This window comes from Pistacia vera, unplaced genomic scaffold, assembly GCF_008641045.1.
Source record: "Pistacia vera cultivar Batoury unplaced genomic scaffold, PisVer_v2 Contig223, whole genome shotgun sequence".
Classification (NCBI taxonomy): domain Eukaryota; kingdom Viridiplantae; phylum Streptophyta; class Magnoliopsida; order Sapindales; family Anacardiaceae; genus Pistacia; species Pistacia vera.
In genome coordinates this window covers 2,167,526-2,189,639 of record NW_022196028.1, presented here as the reverse complement: position 1 = coordinate 2,189,639, position 22,114 = coordinate 2,167,526, and the positions used below count along the sequence as shown (strand labels likewise).

General features: G+C 35.8%; 2 protein-coding genes across 3 annotated transcripts; both read right to left on the bottom strand.

Moving 5' to 3' along the window:
• Window positions 1-16,340: 16,340 nt before the first annotated feature.
• LOC116130596 (peroxiredoxin-2) lies at window positions 16,341-18,207 on the bottom strand. Its single transcript, XM_031416317.1, has 3 exons — window positions 17,973-18,207; window positions 17,808-17,887; window positions 16,341-16,851 (listed from the first exon to the last, which is right to left on the bottom strand). Exons 1-3 carry the CDS (start codon window positions 18,125-18,127, stop codon window positions 16,598-16,600), a joined length of 489 nt encoding a protein of 162 aa, XP_031272177.1. The 5' UTR covers window positions 18,128-18,207; the 3' UTR covers window positions 16,341-16,597.
• A 605-nt stretch (window positions 18,208-18,812) lies between these two features.
• LOC116130680 (protein NRT1/ PTR FAMILY 1.1-like) lies at window positions 18,813-21,271 on the bottom strand. 2 transcript variants are annotated; one of them, XM_031416404.1, is made up of 5 exons: window positions 21,219-21,271; window positions 21,009-21,110; window positions 20,692-20,909; window positions 20,060-20,610; window positions 18,813-19,801 (listed from the first exon to the last, which is right to left on the bottom strand). In XM_031416404.1, exons 2-5 carry the CDS (start codon window positions 21,103-21,105, stop codon window positions 18,856-18,858), a joined length of 1,812 nt encoding a protein of 603 aa, XP_031272264.1. In that variant the 5' UTR covers window positions 21,106-21,110; window positions 21,219-21,271; the 3' UTR covers window positions 18,813-18,855. The 2 variants fall into 2 exon arrangements, with proteins under 2 accessions (XP_031272264.1, XP_031272263.1); XM_031416403.1 differs by lacking the exon at window positions 21,219-21,271 and having other exon boundaries at window positions 21,009-21,123.
• Between the last annotated feature and the right edge of the window lie 843 nt (window positions 21,272-22,114).

The following is a 22,114-nucleotide window of genomic DNA, read 5'->3' as shown; positions in this document are numbered from 1 at the left end:
ATATCAACAAACGTTCTCAATGGACAGAATCAATCTCAACTGTCAAGGCATCAGAATAATATTAAAGTTCTCAAACAAACTCACGAATGAAATATAATCTTAATACAAGAAACTAACCAAATGTCCAATGTTGCTCAATCCAACTAGTCAAGAACTGCCAAGAAGACCATAAGCGTCGATCTAGTCTGGCCTAACACCATAACGCAACTGGGAGTTCAGCCACTCCTGTGGTGTCAATGATGCTGCAGAATTGAGAAGAGAGATTGTCATGGTGAGAGGAAGTGACCGACAGTAGGATGAGTGACGAAGGGATGAAAATGTACTAAGAAACACCCTAAAGTCAACAGTTGCAACTCGTCGGAATCTGGAGACGGCTCATGACGAATGAAGATTCAAGCACACTAGAAGATAGATCAGGACCTGGGGAGCTAGACCGATTGGTTGGAAGGTGAAAACCATTGGAAAGTGCATGAAGACAGGCCTAGAAGCTGAAACATCGCCAATGGTTAAATGTGAAACATCACGGCATTTCTCGACGAGAAACGTGGCTAAAGCTATGTGAAGTTGATATGAGCTCTAGAAGGTGAAACAATGGCCAGATGAGCTCAAGAGTCATTGAAAACACGATAGCTGTGGAAGTGCAACGTTCGCCGCAAACGCCAAAATAACGAGAGATGATATGATTGTGCAAGGGAAGCTGGAGATGCCTGAATGGAAACGAAGAGCCGGCGGTAGAGCTAGGGTTTGGGTGAGCGGCACTACCTTTCACGACTATTCACTTTCCTTTTACAGAAATTGTGGTAAATTCTTTAGTCCCTGCACATTTAAAAGTGACAAAATCAACCCCTTGGAAAACTGACAGTTTACCCCCTGATAAACATAAATGATAAAACACCACTATCCTAACTCAACCTAATATCAACTCACGCCATTCCAAAATCATTCCAAACATGCAAATTCATAAGAAAACTATAGAATGTGATTTTTCATAAATAAATTCATAAATGTTTCAATATATATCAATTAAATAATACAAGGGTATAATCACTTTATGGAGTCATTCTCATGACTGTCACATGCGCCTCTTGGAGAAGGTGTGAAAACTAGACGTTTTTAAAGTGGTTCGCCACAAAACGAATAATGCATCATGGCATATGTCCACTGATTTTGTTTATTTGATTATGTGATGTCGGCATACAGGAGAAGGTCTCCCCACTAATTTTTTTTTTTTTTTTTTTTTTTTTTTTGGAAGGGGGAGGGGTGGGATATTTCCATTTGGTTTCTTGCTAGACCATGCATGCTTGGACTAGAAGGTTTTTTCCTCTATCCCCTACACTCCTGTCTATCGTCTCTTATCCCTTCTCTCTCCTTCCCTAGTCTCCTCCTTCTCCTTATAGTAGGTGTCTTTACAGGTCTCCCCTTGGATAAGCTCATGGAGAGCACGTGGAGTTTGCACTGTTGTGTGCTGCTGTTGAGGTGTGGGCATATAATGCGGTAAGATTATCTACCCGATGAGAATATTTCATATGACAAACCACTTTTTTTATCTCGTCACACTTGTTGCTCCTATCCTAAAAATTTTAGTCGATGTAAAGGCATTGCTCGTCGGCTCTTCTATCGAGCCAGGTGTGGATTTTTATCATACAACATTTGCCCCTATTTTACTAAGTCAAGACAAGCTGGAAACTAAGTCTTTTGTGGTCTAGTCCATAAGTGATGTCATGTCTAATCTTGTCACTTGTTGTAGACTTTTCATCTACCTGCAGCTTTATGGAATCGACGGGATTTCAAGTGTCTTCTGACATTGCATTTAATGGGACGTGACTGTTTTTTCTCCCGTAACCCGAAGTGTTAGGGGTTGCAAGTCATCTGTTTTGGGGATATCAAGTGACGTATAAGTGCTTTTGGCCCTTCTATAAATACAGTGTTTTTGGGTTGGATGTTCATCCTTCATCATTCTTGCTTTGTTTTGAACCCATCAAGCGGTTTATAGCCTTTTGGGGTTCTTTCTTTTTTGTTTTTTACTTCCCTACTCTAAAGATTTCATTCGCATATGGTCGCTTTCGCAAAAATGTTGGTTTCCCAAATACTGAGGTCCCTGCGATGTCATCAACTTCCCCTTCTTTTATAAGTTGTTCAATTTCCTTTTTATAGTTTCTTATTCGTTAAGAAGCCGGCACAAATTGGTTTTTATTTTTAATTTTTAGTTTATTTAGAGATTATCTACATAAAACTAAAACAATGATTTGGTCTCTTGCTCAAAGCTTTGAATTGTTCTCCCTCCCTTTCTTTTTTACTTTTCTTTATCAACTTACTAATTTATCATTCATAAAATCAATGTTTAAGAAAGCTTTTCATATATTTATTTATTTTTATTCCTGGATTGTGCTGATCTTTTGTAGGGATAAATAGAAATAGTAAGAAAATTACTATTTCTTGTTTTTTTCTTTTAAAAAAATTTCTGTTGAAAGTTTAATTTATTTTTACTTTAATTTAACAAAAGCATGTGATGAAAGACCTTTGTCTTTCAATAACACATCATCAAGCTTCGTTCACAAGTTATAATTTTTTTCATTTTTTTTTAAAAATATGATAATAATTATCTTTTTCTCCTATGTTCACAATCTTGTAACTTACTGATTTTCTAAATTTGATATTTAACTTCGTTCACAAGTTACTGATTTTTAGAAATTTTTTAATCCAAATTTGATATTTCAAATTATTGAATTTGAAATTAGTTTTAATGAATTATTAAACAATTATTTAATTCAAAAGCTTAAAGCTATTATTAAATAATATAGATATTTAATCTAATATGCGGACTAATGTGAAACAACTATTAGATAAATAAGATATTATGTGAGATAATTATTTTGTTTGTGATGTTTAACTCCATATCATATTAGGTAACTACTTGTAATGAGTCTAATGACCAAATATTAATATTTAGCATGATTAAAGCATCTCCAATAGTATTTTTTATTTTAAAGAATATCTTTCATATAAATAAAAAGTATCTTCATTAATTTCTAATTATAAAAAATAAAATTTTTATTCAAATTTAATGGACTCTATAAATTTTTAAGAAAAAGACTTAATAAGAGAGAGAATTACTAAATAAAAGTATAGAAATAAAGAGTAAAATTTAACTCTTTAAATATGGAGAATCAAACTTACTCTTTAATTTATATTTAAAGAATAAAAAGTCTGTTAGACTCTTATTTATATGAATAAACTCTTTTTAATAAAGAGTTTGTGTCACATAAAGAGTCTTTTTGAGATTTTATAAGGTTTAAAAGTTAGATTTTAGGCATGAAAAATGGATGGATCAAAACATAAATAAGTTTTGTTTAGAAAACTTATTTAAAATTAAAATATTTCCCCTAGGGTAATATTGTTTTGTATCTTAGTGAAATAAATAAAATTAAAAAAAAAAAAAAAAGAGAGAAGACCAAGACTTTTGGTAAATCAACTTGGCCTTTACAAAGTTTTCCAAGGTTTGTGTTTGTCGTTTGAAAGGAACAAAGCTGACTGAGCTTTCGCTTTCGATGCTTTTATGTTTATAGAGATTCCTTCGTTTCCTTCGTTGCATGGATTCAGTTGCTTACTAAAGAAGCAATACCTTCATTTTTTTTCTATTTCTAACAAACAGAGAAATTATTTTTAACACTCTGATCAAATTGTTATTTGATAATACAGAGAGGTAGAACTCCGTGATCGATGGAAAGCAGAAGTCGTAGCAAGAGAAGACCAGTTTTCAGTGACTATGGCTTCACTGATAAAGTTCTTTCTTGGACTCTTGATGACATTCTTAATCCAAATCGTTTCAAGGACAATGTAAGTTTTCCTCTGCTTCTTCGTTTACAATTTGCAGTTTTTTTTTTTNGGACCTTCTTCAAGTGGATACGAGAATTCCATCTCGACACGACGTCAAGTTAAAGCAAAGGGTCCTGTCTCTAGTCTTTGTCATCAAAGCATACTTGAATCCTCCTTGAGGTGTCAACATTGATTTAGGGCTAAGTGAGTAAGGGACGACTCTTGCGCTTAGGTTCTAACGATGTTGCCCTCCTAAGTTACAACCAGATTGCCTTCTCAAGCAACAGACTTCCAGTTTTCGCAACATCTTCTTTGTCTTAAAATTCGGGCTTAGGTATGACTGATTGCTTCGAAGTGTAACTATGTAAGTTTAAACACACGTTTACAACAAATTGACAACGAACTTTTCATGACTTAAGAAATTTGAAGAAATTATATTTTTAATACATGAAAATTGAACTAACAATTACAATTGTTGACTGGACTTCAGACTTTATATCTTAGAACGGGGAACTAAAATTTACTTTGTACAAAAATCAAAATGCAAGCTGCATTAGTTACCGATAATGCATTCTTAGATGCTCGACATTCCATGCTCGGGGAATCTTTACGCCATCCAGGTATTCCAGGTGGAAGGTTCATGACGTGAGCTTTTTTGATATCCAGTATGGATGTTCCTAGTTCAATCCAAATGCCCCGATGTTGGCATCATTTATACTAGAAATGATTTTTTTTTAGGAAGAGCTCTTCGGCTCCAAAGTCTTGATTCCAGACCTTCGAGTCAAAGTATCCCTTAGTTTGCTATTGGTATGAGGTCACTCGTGATTAAGCCTTGCTCCGGTGCTCCTCAATTATATTTAGCCTTAGGCACATAAGTGTCTCATTATCGTCTTCGTTAAAGGCTTCACATTGGAATGTATCGACTCCGACCTCTACTGGTGCCATAACCTCGCATCCATATGCCATGGAGAAAGAAATTTCCCCTGTGGTGGTCCTTGTCATGGTTATATATGACCATAGGGCTCCAGACAACATTTTGGCCCAATTCCCTTTCGTTTCATCAAGATTTGCTTTCAGGGTGTTCTTAATGATTTTATTCACCGTCTCGACTTGTCCATTGGCTTGGGGTTGGTAAATAGTTGAAAAGTTTTTTCTGATGTCAAGCCCATCATAGAGTGCTTTGAAATCCTCGCTAACAAAATCTATAGAGATTTGCTCTTACATCGATGGTTTGCCCTAAATTTTTCGTCACAACGAAAAGATAACCCCCTCTCTCACTTATACTGCAAATTGACCTCAATCAGTCGCCGAAATCCCTCGTCTTTGAATGGAGATGTCGTACTTTCCATCATTTTTCTCTCTTCTCCCAATTTCGTTTTTGCGCACTGTTGTTTTGCCCTAACTTGCATTTTTCGTCAAATGATTCCACCAATTTGGGCATACAACATCTAGGCTAGATGAGACCCAATTGTAAGATTCTGGTTTGCTTATTTGAGCCCTGGTAACTCTAGATCTAGCCTTGTCAAAGACCCAATTTTTTTCCTCAATGTAGTGGGCTTGACCTACCTTGCGCAAGGGAGTTGAGTGCTCCTCAAAGTGCTCCTCAATGCCGACACAGTCCCCATCTGTTTCAGGGTGACCAAGGCTTCGTAGGCAAATCTCTTGTAAGATGGCTTGAAGCATTCGACCAACGTTGATTTGAAGGAGCTCCAGGAAATTATCGATGCTCGGGAATCAACCCACTAGTACCAATTCAACGCACGCCCCTCCATGCACATGGAGACGGCTTCAACCTTTTCCTCTTCCTCAAATTGGTTTACATAGAAGTATCGGTCAGCTCTAAAAGTCCACCTAAACGGATCTTCTCTGTATACTCTCTCCGTTGTTTGACATTTTCAGCATATTGTTCCTGTCCTTCTCATGATTTTTACTATCTTCTTTCTCATCTCTCAACCTCATCCACTCCCGAAGTTCCAGGAGGTAATCCTTAATACTACCTAAATCTTTCTTCATAGATCCCATCTCTTTTTCCATTCCCTCCATTCTAGTCACCATTTTTGTTTTAACCATTCCCTAACTTAGCTCTAATACCAATTTGATAGGAACCCCTATAAAAAAGAATCAAGTCCAAGAAAACCAACACCCAACTGACAGATAACAAAAACACAAAGCTTATATTGATCGATATTGGAGTAAACTAAGAACTGAAGAACAGAACAATCTAAAATAGTAATAAAATCACAAGAACAAGGATAATTCCTAGCAATTCGAGGAGCTAGGGGTCTCCATTGATATACCTCTAATGAAAATGCTTAACCCTTCTCCAAGACTCTTCCTAACTTTATATACTTGTTATTCTACTAGTCTGTCCCCGCACTAATCAATCCTCATCACTTGCCACATGGAGATTCCTATAACAAACTAACAAACTCCCATTACCACCCATCTGCCCTTATAGTGTCTTTTTTGTCCCCCCCCCCCCCCCAAAAAAAAAAAACTTACAGACCTTGGTAATGGGTGGTCTATCACTATACTTTACATATGGTAATAAGTCTAAAGCATATAATTAACAATAAATACTTGGCATATGGTTTATATATGAACAGATATACAAATCAAGAAAACAATAACAAATGAACTACCAAAAGATGCAATTACTAACACTGGAACATTCAGAATGATTGAAATTAGACATTAAAGATCAACTTCAAACAATTAAGTTAACTAACTAATGGCGATAGCAATATTGTGAAGTATCATTCAAAGCTTAAGATTCAAATGCAAATGCATGCACGTTTTATTTCTTTTGTTCAACTGAGTTGCACATTGAGCTATACACTTATGCAAAGGAAAGAGAAAATAAACAACTCAAACAATATCTTACTTTATCACTCTTAATTGAAAGTCCAATAGTTATCCCATTTATGACACCAGATGGCACTTCCAGCTCTTCATATAATCCATTATCCATTGATACTTGGTAATCTATACTATGAATCAAGCAACTTGAAACTATATCAACCATTGATATGATGAAAACTAACTAAAATGTAGGGTGTTCAAAAAAATGCAAAAATAGAATCGAACCGGTAATCAAACCAAATTTTTGGTTAACTGAAAATCGGTTCGATAACGGTTCAAAGAATTCAAAAAACCGGAATTTAGGTTTGGTTTTCGGTTTGGGTGAACATGCAAACCGATTAATCGAAACCGATTTTACACACACACACACAGATATATATATATATATCGTAAATCGCATTTACGTTTTTCATCTATGTTCTCAAAACTCTCCACCGTCACATCTAGGCGTCCACCCGCACCACAGTCTACATTACACCGTTGTTCTTCAGGTAACTTCATCGTTCTTTTAACAACAGGAGCAGTTTCATTCTCTCTAGTTTTCCGGCAAGCAAGAGCAGGCGAGCAGCTTCGTTCTTTCATCACACCATTCTCTCTAGTTTTCTGGCAGCGTTGTCATTCTTCTGATAGCAGGAGCAGCTTCATTCTCTCTAGTTTTTCAGCAAGCACGAGCAGTCGAGCAACTTCATTTTCATCACACCATTCTCTCTAGTTTTCCGAAAAACAGGAGTAGCTTCAATTTTCCTTCGATTTTTCGGTAGCAGGATCAACTCTGTCCCTCATCTTCTTTAGTTTCGTCTTCTCTCCAGATTTGTCACACTCACAGAGACACACACAAACGATCAAATATCTCTTCTCCTCTCACAATTGCTCTATCTCAACTTTCACCGATTTTTCACTTTTCCCAGAATGATTCTTATGAAATTGGGTTAGAAAGAAGTAAATTTGGGTTGTCATTGAATAGACTGTTTGTGCAGGAAATTGTGAATGTACATGTGATTTATATTAATTACACCCTTTAATTCTTTGGTTAATTATAAACTGTAATTTTGAGGCCATCACTACTAGTGACCTCAAATGAGAGAGGTTGGTTCTTTAAATCAGCATTTAAATGCCAGTTTTGGCCCCAATTCCTACCCATTATAAGCCAACCTATTAATGAACCCTTGATCTTCATTGCAACTATATCTACGGCGCCTGCCATATTGCTGATCAACATTGAAATGAAGATGCCATTTAGGAAAGACAGATAAATACAATATCATGGGATTGAGTTTTTAAGAAAGACATTTAGGAACCATAGAACCATTATATATTTATTATCTTAGATTCTTAGTCTTCAGTTTTAATCAATTAAAATAAGGAAGCTTATCTTCACTTGAAACATTACATCACTGCTTTTTCAGAGAAAAATCATTATTGCAGTTCACTCACATTAATGTCTAAATTATATCTTTTGATTATTAGCAATGCATGTTCATTTGAAGGTGCTACATAATAAAGATTAATTGATGCGTGCAAATGTAACACCTAATTTTACCTCACTAAATTCTAATACAAAGTCGTGTAATAGCAAAGAGCAAGTAATGGTCTTTCTCGCAGAGGATTTGTGAATTTAATTAATTATCTACTTCTAACGGGGTTTGTCACGAATTATCAAAACTCAACAAAAACTAACAAACTAAAATTAAACAAAGTAAAACAAGCAAACCATCACGATATAGATAAATAAGAGAAACTAGATTGAAGGTTTATTCGCCACCACTAGAAATGAATTACATATAATAAAAGCTCAGAAAATACCAAACATTGATAAGTCTCATCTCTCCTTACTGAGTCGTTGGCTTAGACACTGTTATAACCCAATTCCCTATTTATTAAATAACCTAGGATACGATCTCTAGATTCAAAGTAATAAAAGCATTAAGTTGTGAGAGACCTACTAAATCAAGGCTAAACTCATATGGTCGATTTAGTTATTTTGAGTGATTACCCCTCCTGTATGTAGGCATACACTTTACCACTAGTTATTTAGGTTAATAAAACGATTTCATACTAAACAACCTAAATTGGCATTAATAAATTAATCTTAACTGTTTAATTGCGCACTTAAACAATTAAGACAATCTATCTAAACCCTATTCATAGAGAAATAATCACATAACCAAGAGGGATCAAAAGATAAATAGATGCAGATTTTATTAATTTCAAGACATGTATAGGGCTTTGAAATCACCCTCAATCACAAAAGAATTAGTTACTCATGGAGAAGAATAAAAACATAATCATATTAATGAATAACAAAATAATAACAAGAGATAAGAAAAACTTAGGAAATCTTAGGTAGAGCAATGTTGTTGATGATGATCTTCCCCAATTCTTCTGTCCAAGCCTCTTTCAATCTCTCTTAATCTCTACATTATTGAGTACTTTTGTACTCTACAATGATCCCCCTAAAATAATGTTAAAAGACTTTTATTTATATCCCACAAGGGTTAGCGTTTTGTTTTCCTTAATTCTAGTTAGCTTAGGACTCTTAAACCCTATTTTCCTAGTAAAAAACGAAAGAAAAATTTCCAGCTGTTGTGACTGTGCCCCGGCACTGTGCTATGACATGGTTGATTCTAGAATAAGTGTGTTGTAGCACAGTGTTGCGGGATGGTTGGTTCTGGTCTTGTTGTGCTTTAGCATGGTTCAATTCCTCTTCTAACCTTGCATCATTCTTTAGCATTCCATAGATGGTGATTTTTTAGCATGATAACGATGGAATCTGGAAATGTGGTAAACATATGAAATTTAGTCCTTTAAATCAGCTTTCTAACAGTTCAAAAGTCATCTTGATATGGTAACTACAACTCAAGTTATAGTTGAAGTACCGAGGCATGCTCAAACTGGAGCATAATCTAGAATCTCCTCTTTACTTCAAAGCTCCATAACTTCTTCAATTCAACTCTGATTTTTGATCTGTTTGTTTTCAGTCATCACAAATTCTCTCGCCAACATCATCTCTCATCTGAATATTATTTTTAAGCTTTATTCCCTGAAACACAACAAAAATACCCATGATCCTGAAAAGTGCATTTATGAAACAATTATGTTAATTCATGCAAATTAATCCTAATTTCCCACAAATGATACTATAAACCACTAAGTATAAGTGTATTTTCAAGCACTTATCATTAATTATGCTAATTACATATAAATTCCTCTTTAACTTTACAACTTAATGTTGTTTAATAAATCATTTTCACATATTCTTCGTGTTGATGTTGCAGATATCCAAATCCAATTCCATGGCCGTTGACCATTCTAATACTAATGAAAGTCCTGAGGCACCGACTAGTAGGAATCCAACTCCAAACCCAATCGTAGCCCCATAGCCTTCTACGGATCCATGACCACAACCACCACAAGTTCCTAAACTTGTAAGTTCTAATACTTGAAAGAATACTTCTGATATGTGGGATCAATTTACTGTAAATCCTTGTGAGAATATGGATGATAGGACAACAATGTGTGATTATTGTTGGAATGTGTTTGCATGTCCAAGTAAAAGTGGTACTAATTGTCTACGGAATCACTTAGTCGATGTAAAAAGTACCCTTTGAATGTGATGCATAAGAAACAAAGGATCTTAGTTTTTCAACAGACACAATCACATGCCAATCAAGCGGTGTTGCTGCCACCTCCACACAATCTTCACTTATAGCTTGGAAATTCAATCTAGATAGGCTTAGATGGTTTTTAGCTAGAATGGTCATTATTGATGAGCTGCCCTTTAGGCATGTAGAGCATGAAGGGTTCTGCGATATGATAAGGGATGCAGGACCTCTATTTCAAGTTCCCTCTTGTATTACTATGGCTAGAGATTTTTTTAATATTTATGTTGAAGAGAGAAATAAATTGAAGGCTTTTTTTAGTAAGTTTAGTCAGAAAGTAAGTCTTACCACGGATACATGGACATCTTGCCAAAACCTTAACTATATGTGTTTGATGGCTCACTTCATTGATGATGATTGGAAACTACACAAAAGGATCTTAAACTTTTGTCCAATTGCTAGTCACAAAAGTTTATTGATTGGCAACGCAATTGAGAGGTGTTTGCTTGATTAGGGTATTTTTAAGATTTTCACCATTACCGTGGACAATGCAGTTCTAATGACGTCGGAATAAGATATCTCCAGAATTGATTAAGAAGTTGGAAGGAAAGTGTTTTGAATGGTGACTTTCTGCACATGAGATGTTGTACACATATGTTAAGTCTCACTGTAAAAGAGGGGTTGAAAGACATAGAGGACTCCATTTTTAGAATTCGCTCTGCAATGAGGTATGTGGGGTCTTTTGCAGCGAGTTCATAAAGGTTTAAGGAGTGTGTAGAGCAAGAAAAGATTGAACAAAAAAAAATTTTGGTTCTTGATGTAGAAACAAGGTGGAACTCTACATACTTAATGTTGGATGTAGCTTTAAAATTTCAGAAAACATTTGAGTTGTTAGAAATCCAAGACATTAAGTATAGAGATGAACTTACTAGAGGGGAAAAGTTAAGGGGTTTGCCTACATGTAGTGATTGGGAGTATGCCCGTTACTTGTTACCTTTTTTGAAAGTTTTTTATGATGCCACTTTATGTTGTCGGGCTCACTTTTTGTTACCGGTAATACATACATGCACGAGATCTTTGCCATTGGAATGCAAATTTCGACATGGTGTAGAAGTAATGGTGTTGGCTTGAGTACTATGACTAGGAGAATAAAGGGAAAACATGATAAATATTGGTCAAATATTGATAACATCAACTTAATGTTATTCATTGTAGTGGTGTTGGATCCTAGATTCAAGTTAGGATATGTGAATTGGGTTATTAGTAATTGTGATGATGTTAATATTGAACTTTTGAAGACAAAAGTGCATACAACTTTGTACTCTTTATTTGAACAATACAAGCTCATTTGTGCTTCTCCTAGTGAGCAATCTAGACAACAATCTCAACAAGCAAATCAGGTTAATGTTGAAGATGTAAATGTTGATCCTGAATAATTAATGTATTTTATGTACGATGAGGCAATGGCTGGACAGGAAGTTTTGGTGACCAAATCTAAGATGGATAAATATTTAGAAGATGAATATGAGCAGTGTCACAAGGACAAGATGTTTGATATCTTGAATTGGTAGAAGGTCAATTCAAATAGATATCCAGTTCTCTCTTTGATAGCATGAGAAGTATCAGCTATGTCGGTTTCTACTGTTCATTTGAGTCAATGTTTAGCACTGGGGGTCGTGTATTAGATCCATTTCGTAGCTCTCTCACTTCTAAGACGGTGGAGGCTTTATTTGTACACAAGACTGAATTTGGGCTACACGTGAACCATTCTTTATTGAGGAGAGCTTGGAAGAGATATCAGATCTTGAGTCATGTAAATTTTTTGCTTTAGTTTCAATTATTAGTTATTATGTTGTTTTTGTTGGATTTAGTGACTATATTTTGAATTTAACCATTATTCATATGAACTATTTTTTGTAGAATTTTTGTCTTTGGCAATGGGAAATACTACTCATGTTCATCTTGATGATTGAAGGTTTTGCAACATTTAATTGAGGTTTTATTTCTTTAACTGTTTTGTTATTGTAGGCAATGAAAAAAGAAATGATTTAATTTATATCAACTTCTAACATTTAATTTTTATTTGGGTAGAAATTGGGAGAGCTACTCGATTGACTTAACGTTGGTTGCCGCTTTCCACTTGTGGAGTTGTATTTGCATAATTTCTTTTGTTGTTTTCCATTAGGAATTATTTTGTTGTTTTATTATGGACGTTTCATTACGGACTTTTATTTTTGTTTCATTACAGACTTTTATTTGTATCAAATTTTAATGTATTGTTAGTTGTAATAAATGGATATATATGAATGTTTAATTTTTATTTGGATATGTATTGTTGATATTTACAATTTAATTCATGAATTTTTTTTTTTTTTTTTAAAAAAAGTTTAATCCTAAAGGGGAAAACCGGTTAATCGATTTTTTCAAAGCAGTTAACTAGTTTTTTGGTCAACCGAAAAACCGGTTTTCCCCTAAACCGGTTTAGTTTCAGTTCGGGAATTTTCTTGAACCAAAAAATTGATTCGGTTCAAGAAAACGGTTAACCGGTTAAACGGTTTTGAACACCCCTAATAAAATGCTCTCAAGCTATAAAAAATAAATATAAAATAAAAAAATAAAAAACATAAGAGCATAACAATAAGATTGAACTTAGACATAGCAGTAAAAGTCTCAACAAAAGAAGGTGTAGCATGGTAAACCATAATGCCATGCCTTGACCGATAAAGTCCACTAATATAAGAAACCACCAAATCCATTCATTGTAAAACAAATTTTTTTCTCCCTTTTCTCTGATCAAAAATTTAGAGTAGATGTTTAAGGGCTTGAATAAATACCCACAACATGAAAGCTTTCAGAGATGAGTGGAAAAACTACTAAAGAAAATTTCTTAAAGTACTTGGTCCTTCCCCTGCAAATCTTTCTATAGCTCAACCTACAGCCTTACCTTGGCAACAAGGAGTGCTTAGATTGATTCCTCTGGTGCATCTGCAACTTTTCCTTGCTTGATCTAAAACCTTGTTAAATATGAGGTTAGAGTTTCGACTTTCTCTTACCTGATGTTACTGAGGTAACTCAGGGGCATCGCGAAGCACCTCTTTGCTTGGAATCGTTGGAGGTACAGTGTGACAAATTGTTCCCAGGAGAAGACCGAGCATGTTGGGAGCCTATTGTACCACCTCTTCGTGTCTTCAATCAGAGTGACTGCAAAGCAGCAACACTTGGTGAGGTAAGAGACATAATGCAACTCCATCAAGTCGTTGAAAGCATTCAAATGTCTCGGGGATCACTTTTTCTATCCAACTATTTGAAGCCTGGTGGCAGTAGTGCCCGACGCACTTCTTCGAAAAATAAAAAGTTGACTGCTCCTACAGTCGTGTTTTCTTGATGAACCTGGAGGTGTACTTGATTTATCTTCTCTTTCACCTTAGGGTTCTTGGCTAGGCCCTGTTTTGAGCACTGTGCTTCTAGATGGTTCCTAAGATCGTTTGTATACTATGAGGTTAGGAAAGTGCGGAGGTTAGTTATTTTCCCTTTTCATTCTCTTTTCCCGGGCTTGTTGGTTTATGATGATGTGTTGTAATTACTTGGATAATATGTTTTATTCGAGGTTTCCTGATGTAGGTGTGAATTGGCCCATCAATTTTGGGCGTTTGACTAATGGAGGAACGTCCTCGACATGGGTTCAATCTGACACACTAGGCTCGATTGTTTGCTCGCTTAGGGCGAACAACTTCCTACCGCCTTTCATTCTCAGCATTGGTTGTTTCCATGGCCATCTGCCCGAGTCACTCTATTATAGGACCTCGCGTCTTTGCACTCTGCTAATTTTCTTCCGCTGATGATAGCTTACTGATGGTCGCGAGATGAGCTGGAGTTGTTGCTAGTGGTTTTAAGCTCCTAGCTCGATACTCTAGCGACAGCGTCCGATTGGCTTTAAGACTGGTTTCCTTGTCAAACTTCCTTAATGTTTGCCACCTCTTGTTGCAAGCCCTGGAATGCACTGAAAAGTGATTTCAGTATGTCCATCATTTGGGCAGTGGTTGGACAATGTTCCTGCCCCTTGTTAAGCTACCAGTGGAACAATCAGTGGGTGAGTTTGCTTGGCCCTTTAATCAATTTCCTGGTGGTTGGGCTCATTCTCCTCGGCAGGGTTAATGGCACTTTTAGACCTAGTAAGTGTCATGGTTGTGAAATGTGGCTGATGAATAATGATTGATAAGGTGGAAGCCCCTCTTTCTAGCACTAAAATGTTGTTAAAAAACTCGCAACAACCTGAGAAACCCGGCCGACCATGATGAAATTAGGTAGGATGTGTGTGTGGTTAAGAATAACCAGCTAAGAATGGATTAGAAAATCCATAATGGGAGAACAAAAATGGTTTCTAAAGTGGTTTGGCAAGTATGAACCAAGCCTATGTCTACTGTTATATTATTGCTTTTATATTTGCTTTATACACAAGGTGATTACAAGGAGAAAACACATAATAGTGAGCTAAAACTCTCTCTAAGTTGTTTCCTGTTCTTGAGTAAAAATTTGATCCCCAAAACGGAGGTGGTTCCTCCCTATTATACACACCGTCTAACAGTGGTTGAGACTTGGGAGTTGTTGTTAAACGGTAGATTACACGCATAATCTCTCATAATCCGGATCTGAGTCAGCCTCGCCCATGCTTAATACTGATAAGCTTGTTGGTAAAGTCATCTGTTGTGGGAGCGACACCTAGGGTGAGCCTGACTGTTAGATCCCGATATAGTGTTTGGATAGATAGCACAAATCTAGTCGTTGAAAAATCTGCACAACAATGTATAAATATAATTTGTATCTCTATTTTTTTAAAAATCCATCGGTCCCTAATCTCTATATGCAATAGTTTGGGGGCTGTAACTAGAAGCTGGCCCATTTCATTTAGTTTAAAATGTCATGTTGACAGTTGGGCAGATCCAGTCATCCAGGTCCAGTTTTGCTCTTTTACTTGGTAAATTGGCCAATAATCATCTAAAACATGATATTAAATGAATTTTTAACATACTTAAAAATTAAAATTATGCAATTCCCAGCCGACCCTCCACTATAAAGTGAGACAATGTTTGACCAAGTCCTTAAACCAAACTTGATTATTACCTTAATTAAATAAAGAAGTAATTGCTTAGTATACGAGTACGATGACAAAGAAATTTCTGATAAAAAATTATCCATAGGACCGATTAAGTTGTTGCATCAGCCATCAAGTAGCCGGCAAATGGTTCAAAGCAAGTGTTGATTCAAGCTCCCGCGTTATGTGATAACAAATGTCCCAAATATAAAGTCTACTGGCAGTTGGTACCATCAATAGTTTAAAGAAACTTTTTTATATACAGTATCATACTTCAATGATAGTAACTAATAAGCTGAATACTGGCCTACATGGAAACAGTGCGTATCAGTTCTTGATGCTGGAAATTCGTTTCAGAAGCCAGAGGGTAAGAGCTAAAAGTCTTTTAGTAGTAATCATAGATTTTCTAAAATTTTCTCAGAATATTCTTTTCAGTCCAATGCTGTTCAGAGAATTTCAGAACTATTTTTATGTCCGAACTCAAATCATACATTTATCTACGAAATGCAAAGAGATAAGAGATACTATTGCATTGCTAAACATCTATAAATATAATCAACCTGTACAAATTCTACCTTTAAACTAAACGTAAATGAATCAATCACAAGTCATCACTGCGTAAGAGCACTAATTGTTCCCAATGTTACCACAAATAACTAAAAGCAGTAGGCATTTCATTTTAAATATTTTTATATGTTGGACAATGGTTGATCTATCTTAAAAAAGAAAACTATTGAAATACACACAGCCAACCAACTTGCAGGACTGCATAATTCCACAGTGATCCAAACTGCAGGCTCCCTGTTTGCTCATTAGATGCATTTTTACAAATTAATCTAGGCAAGCTATGATCAAGGAGGATTCATCAAACAACTTAATTATGATAATTCATAGCTACATTTAGAACTACAAGCATCATTGGCCAATGGAGCAGCAGCGTTAATGCCCTTAGGCATACTGCATAAATATAATGTTCTGAAATGATATTTGATTTTTTATAAAATGCACGCAAGATACAAGTATAACACCAGCAATATTTCTCATCATTCAACACCAAGAAAGTAAATAGAAAGAAACACATCCATTATTTCAATTACCATGACACCCAGTTTCAAGCAAAAGATTTTCCAGACACACAAAATCTTCAAAGGCTACTGGTGTATAGTAACTTGTACACATCACAAAAGCTACTAAGTATTGGACTCACAGGCGAGAAGGAATTCGATGTTTAAAGAGCCTTGATTATATCATCAGCACTGGAGACAGTAAATTCTCCACCAGATTCCACATTTGCAGCCTTCACCTTCAAGTCATCAACCAAGAGAGCAAACCTCCTGGAGCGAGTTCCAAGTCCTTTCTCGCTAAGGTCAAGCTCAAGGCCCAAAGCGTGGGTGTACTTTCCTGATCCGTCAGCAAGGAACTTAACGGCCTTGTTCTCAGGATATGTTTTGGCCCATGCCTTCATCACAAATGGGTCATTAACTGCAAATGTGAAAAAAATTAGAGCTTGATGAAGATATACTTGCAAAAATCAATGCATACAGTTTACATCAACCTTGGCTTGGGTGATGTTTAGTAGAACTTTTTGAAACAGTTAAAAAGAAGAAAGTAATAAGCTATTTAATCAATCATTTTCAGTTGTTTCACCTTTTTTTTTTTTTTTTAAGAGTCTTTAATACATAAATGCATATAACACTTTTAGCAATGCCTTGTGACTGACAGTCACAACCAATACATCTCCTTGAAATAGAGGTACCAAATGGAACCTTAATGGTCTAAGTTATTTGAAAGGTTTCATTGATAGTTTGTTAATCTATCTTAAGTTGAAATCGGTTACTTCAAACAACAATAATAGATTATCAAAACAGAAGTTCCGATAATTTTGGAATTGATCCCGTGCACACTTTCAGCCCCTATTGATGGCTCCTATATGTTTTTCAGCTTGATGAAGATATACGCGCAAAAATCAGTGCTGACTTGACGAATGCAAACTATGCATCCAACCAAAGAAAAAATCAACACAAATGAAGCCCAAAATTTGTTTTAAACTTCATTAGAAAGCAAAATTAATCTTATGATGCGTTTAGTAGCACGGACATAGTGATTCAGAGGATGACCTATAATTTCAATTATTCAGGCTATATTTCCACACAAGGGCCTCAATATCGTAAATCTCATAGACATTAGTCAAGAATATAGACAAGTTATTAATAATAAATACGATGAAAGAAAACATTGATGCAGCCCATGTTAAACTAGAGCAAAGTAAGAATTAAAAAACGCAAGTAAAAAATATACCACTTACGCAGAGAATTCATATACATTAGTCAAGAATATAGACAAGTTATTGATAATAAATGCGATGAAAGAAAACATTGATGCAGCCCATGTTAAACTAGAGCAAAGTAAGAATTAAAAAACGCAAGTAAAAAATGTACCACTTAGGCAGAGAATTTCGTCAACGCCCTTGGATTTCAACTCATCTGCTTTTTCAATATAGCCAGGAACATGCTTCAAGCTACAAAACAAACAAACAAAAAAAGTATTACTACAAAGACCTCCATCGGCCAACAATCGGGCTCCTTAATAGACAAAAGTTTTACCTGCAAGTTGGGGTGAAAGCACCGGGAACACCAAAAAGGATCACCTTTTTACCGGCAGCGAGAGAGTGTACAGACACTTGTTGCAACTGATCTTGCTCGTCGAAGTAGGCCAGAGTACCGTCCGGTAAGGTATCACCAACAGCAATCGGAGCCATTTCTGATGAGGGGTAGTAAAAAAGAAGCTAGTTGAGATCGTAGGGTAGGAAATGGAGTGATGAGAGCGTTGAGAGAGTTGAGGATATTTATAGGATGCAGAGGAGGTGAGTTAAGTCTATTAGGTGAATTGGAGAAAATTTTGAGATCCGGGTGAATATTGGGACGTAATGGATACGAAAAAAATCACATCGATGAGATTGGGTATTTTTAAATCATAGCGAATGTATTGTAACAGGTATTATAATGGCATTGGCTATGTGGTTGAGTTTTGATGAAGGGTGGTTGGGCTGTAGGTAGGGTTCTAGAATAAAGCTAATTAAAAGGACCGGCCTTACTCTGATTTTGTAATTCAAAACAAATCCGTAGGAATCATTTAAAACGTATTAAAATTAAATTTACTTAGAAAACAAATGGGTTCATCATTTTAGGGAGGCTCCCTCTTCTGACCATAAACTAATTAATTTAGTTGAGTTTTTCATGGATTCTGTTCATTGCCAACTTATGTTCATTGTTATTCTTGTATGTTTTAATACCATTTTTTCGTGGTTTTATATTATTTTTTAAAGAAAAAACATAATATCATATAGTTCTTTTATTTTTGTTTAATATGAGATATATGAACTCTTCAGTCTGAAATTAATTATGGTGTACAAATATGGTACAAGATTTCATAAGAAAGGATTGTCAGTAGCAATGCATAAACAAGTAGTTGGGTTCAAAATACAAATCAAATACCGGAAGCAGAATAGAAAACGAGAGGAGATCCAGGATAAACAAGAGGGGATCCCTTAAGATCAAGTATCGATAATTCTTCTGTTATCTTTACTTCATCCTCGTCCCAATCCTTAATATCCTCACATGACCCATATGCCCAACTACATACTAAATAGTAAAACAAATTGATCACACTCAAGAAACAAAGAATCCAGTAGTAATAATCGTAGTGAGCCATGTTGAGATTAGTGGCTACCCAGCTCACTTTCCCTCCTCTTTTTGTCACATTATCCAAGATTGATATAATCAGAGCCCCAACTACATTTCCCACTGCAATTCCAAGCGCCATAAGAGCCACTCCGATGCTCGACATGCTCTTTGGAAACTGAGAATAATAGAATTCTATTTGCCCAATTGCGTTGAAAGCTTCTGCTAAGCCTATGAGGCAATATTGTGGCACTAGCCAAAATGCTGACGTACTCACAATACCATGTTTATGCGCCAATCCTTCTCTGATTGCTGTGTCACGTCGCTTCCTCTCCACCAGTGCTGAGGTTGCCATGGCTAGACATGAGATTGCCAGACCGATTCCAATTCTCTCTTTATTGCTAAGTCCTTTTCTTCTTTTTGTGAACTTTGCTAGAAGAGGGACTACGATTCGATCGTAGACGGCAACCCATATTGTCAATGTGAGGATTGCGAACAAACCGAATGAACCTGCCGGATATTTTATTTTTTCAGTGAAAATGCGCCTGTCCATGGTGACAGCTTGGAGTACTGGGAATGAGTGCTGGCTGATGGTCACTCCAATTATGATGCCCGTGGACCAGATCGGCAAAACTTTAATCAGTGCTTTCAGCTCTTCTACTTGTCTCACTGTGCAAACATTCCATGACGTTTTATCAGAGTACTCCATATCTTTCTCTGGGTTTCTGATTATGCAAGCCTTGTTTAAAAACCTGAGTAGAGCCAAATAAATATTACTAAATCAATATCAACCTTATATAAATTAATAGCCGCTGGTTGATATATATTCTTTCTTTGTTTGATATAAAGTCAACTATGGTCGTTTATTTCGATATGCACTATAGATACCCTTGACAATTCGAAGACAAAAGAAGAAAAAGACTTGTGCAGATTTCAAATACCTACAGATTGGAGGTAATAACAAAGCTTATATTAACTCTTTCAATTTGATGTGATATGTGATTATATACCTTAATTTTTCTGTTGGTACGGTAAACTTTGAACCTTTCTGGTAGTGGTACCATCCATCAGAATCCCTTGGTGGCAAAGCTAGATTTCTGTTCTTCCAGGCTGCAGATATAACTTGGGCAAAGCCGGTAAACAAGCTCTTGTTTGCCTTCATTTTGACATATAATGAAGAACCCATTAAGAAGAGTACAGCAGACAAGAACATGAGTCCAACAGGAACTCCAAAACCTACAATCCAGCCAGCCTTATCTTGAATATAAACTATGACTGTCACTGAAATCATGATTGAGATTCCGACTGAAGCATAATACCAATTGAAAAAGCTCTGCAATAGCCTCTCATTGTTGGGATTATTAGGATTTTGTAATTGGTCAGCACCAAAGGCTAAGGAGCACGGCCGAATGCCACCGGCTCCGATGGCCATGAGAGCAAATGAAGAATAGAGAAGCGCCAGCTGGGCTGGTTTTGCAGATATACAAGCTTCTACTGTCGGGTTGCAAGAAGGTGGTGTGGCCTGAGGAACAATAGCTGTTATCCAGAGGACAGTCAATCCCTGCAATGAAAATAAATATTATATATCGTTTATAATTCAAGTATATAACTTAATATTATTTCAGATTAATCAAAGTCTTACAAGAAGGCTGATGAAAGTTCCCAATGCAATGACCCGAAAGCGACCTAAGTAAGAATCAGAAAGGAAAGCCCCAATAGTAGGCATAAAATTTGATATGGCTGACCACAAGAATAATACATTGGTTCCGGCTGCACTTGACATGTGATATTCCTTTGTCAAGTACAATATCATATTGGCTTGAAGCCCCACGCTTGCTACCTTCTCAAACGTCTCATTTGCTGCAATATTTCAACACAAATAAATTTAAATCAATCATTATTTTGCCTAATTAACTTATTATTAAAACATATATATATATATCATTGACCAGAGCTCACCTATGATAAAGGGCATTGTCCTAAATCCACCCTTTCTGCTTTTACCCTCTTGACGGGAGATTTTCTTGTTCTCTTCCTTCTCATAAGAAATCTCCATGTTTTCTGCATAGACAAATTAAGATTTATGCAGAAGAGTATATAATGAGAAAGAGTCTCCTTTAGAATAAGAATATATATAGTAACAGATTGTTAGTGTCCATCATTGTTCACCTTTTTGTCCTCAGCCTCTATCAGTTGGGATAACCTTATGAGGGCGGCCTTTTTGAATGGTCTTCTTCTTGGATTGTTGACGGTTTTGGCCTTTAATTATCAGGCCAAAACAAAAATTATGGCGTAGTAAACAAGAAAGATGTCCACCTTGTTAGAATATATTTTGTATAAGGTAAATTTTGAGATCATAAAGCAAAGCTCACATGGACTTGGTCTTCACATTATGTTGTATGTTTTTGGAGTAACCAGAAACAGCCATCCTTCCTGTTTGCTAATTACTGCTGTTTTCACTAAAAGACACTTTAAGTGTTCAAATAATATTCAGAAAATAATGTGTGTGTGTGTGTGTATATATATATATATATATATTATATCATTCTTATTATGTCGGGTGATCCCATAAACAGCTTGTTTAATCTTATGATTCACCTATAATATCAACAGCTAAAATGCGTTGCATCATCAATAAAATCCTGTGAATCAAACAACAGAAGAATATGTTTAGCTTTGAATTAGATAATTAAAATTGCATTTTTCTTGGAATTAATTTTTAAAGATATATTTTCTAAATGTTAATCAAATGACATATCGTCTTCACAGAGCTCAGCTTATGATGGGACATTTAGCGGAGAAAAGAGATTGAAAAACCTGATCATATATCGAATCAGTCTTAAGGTCTATTATTAAAAATAATAACACATGCATACCGTTTGTGGACTAAGCAGCTGTTCAGGTGGTGGTTACCGTCTGCTATAAATATCATTCAAAGGGCCACCATTACCAAATCCTTCATTTCTGCTGGCACCAACACCAACTATCAAAGTAAAAGTTTTTGTTTTTGTAAGTGGTGGGATAATTTACTTTAAATCTGTGAGTGCCACGATTGATAATGTAAG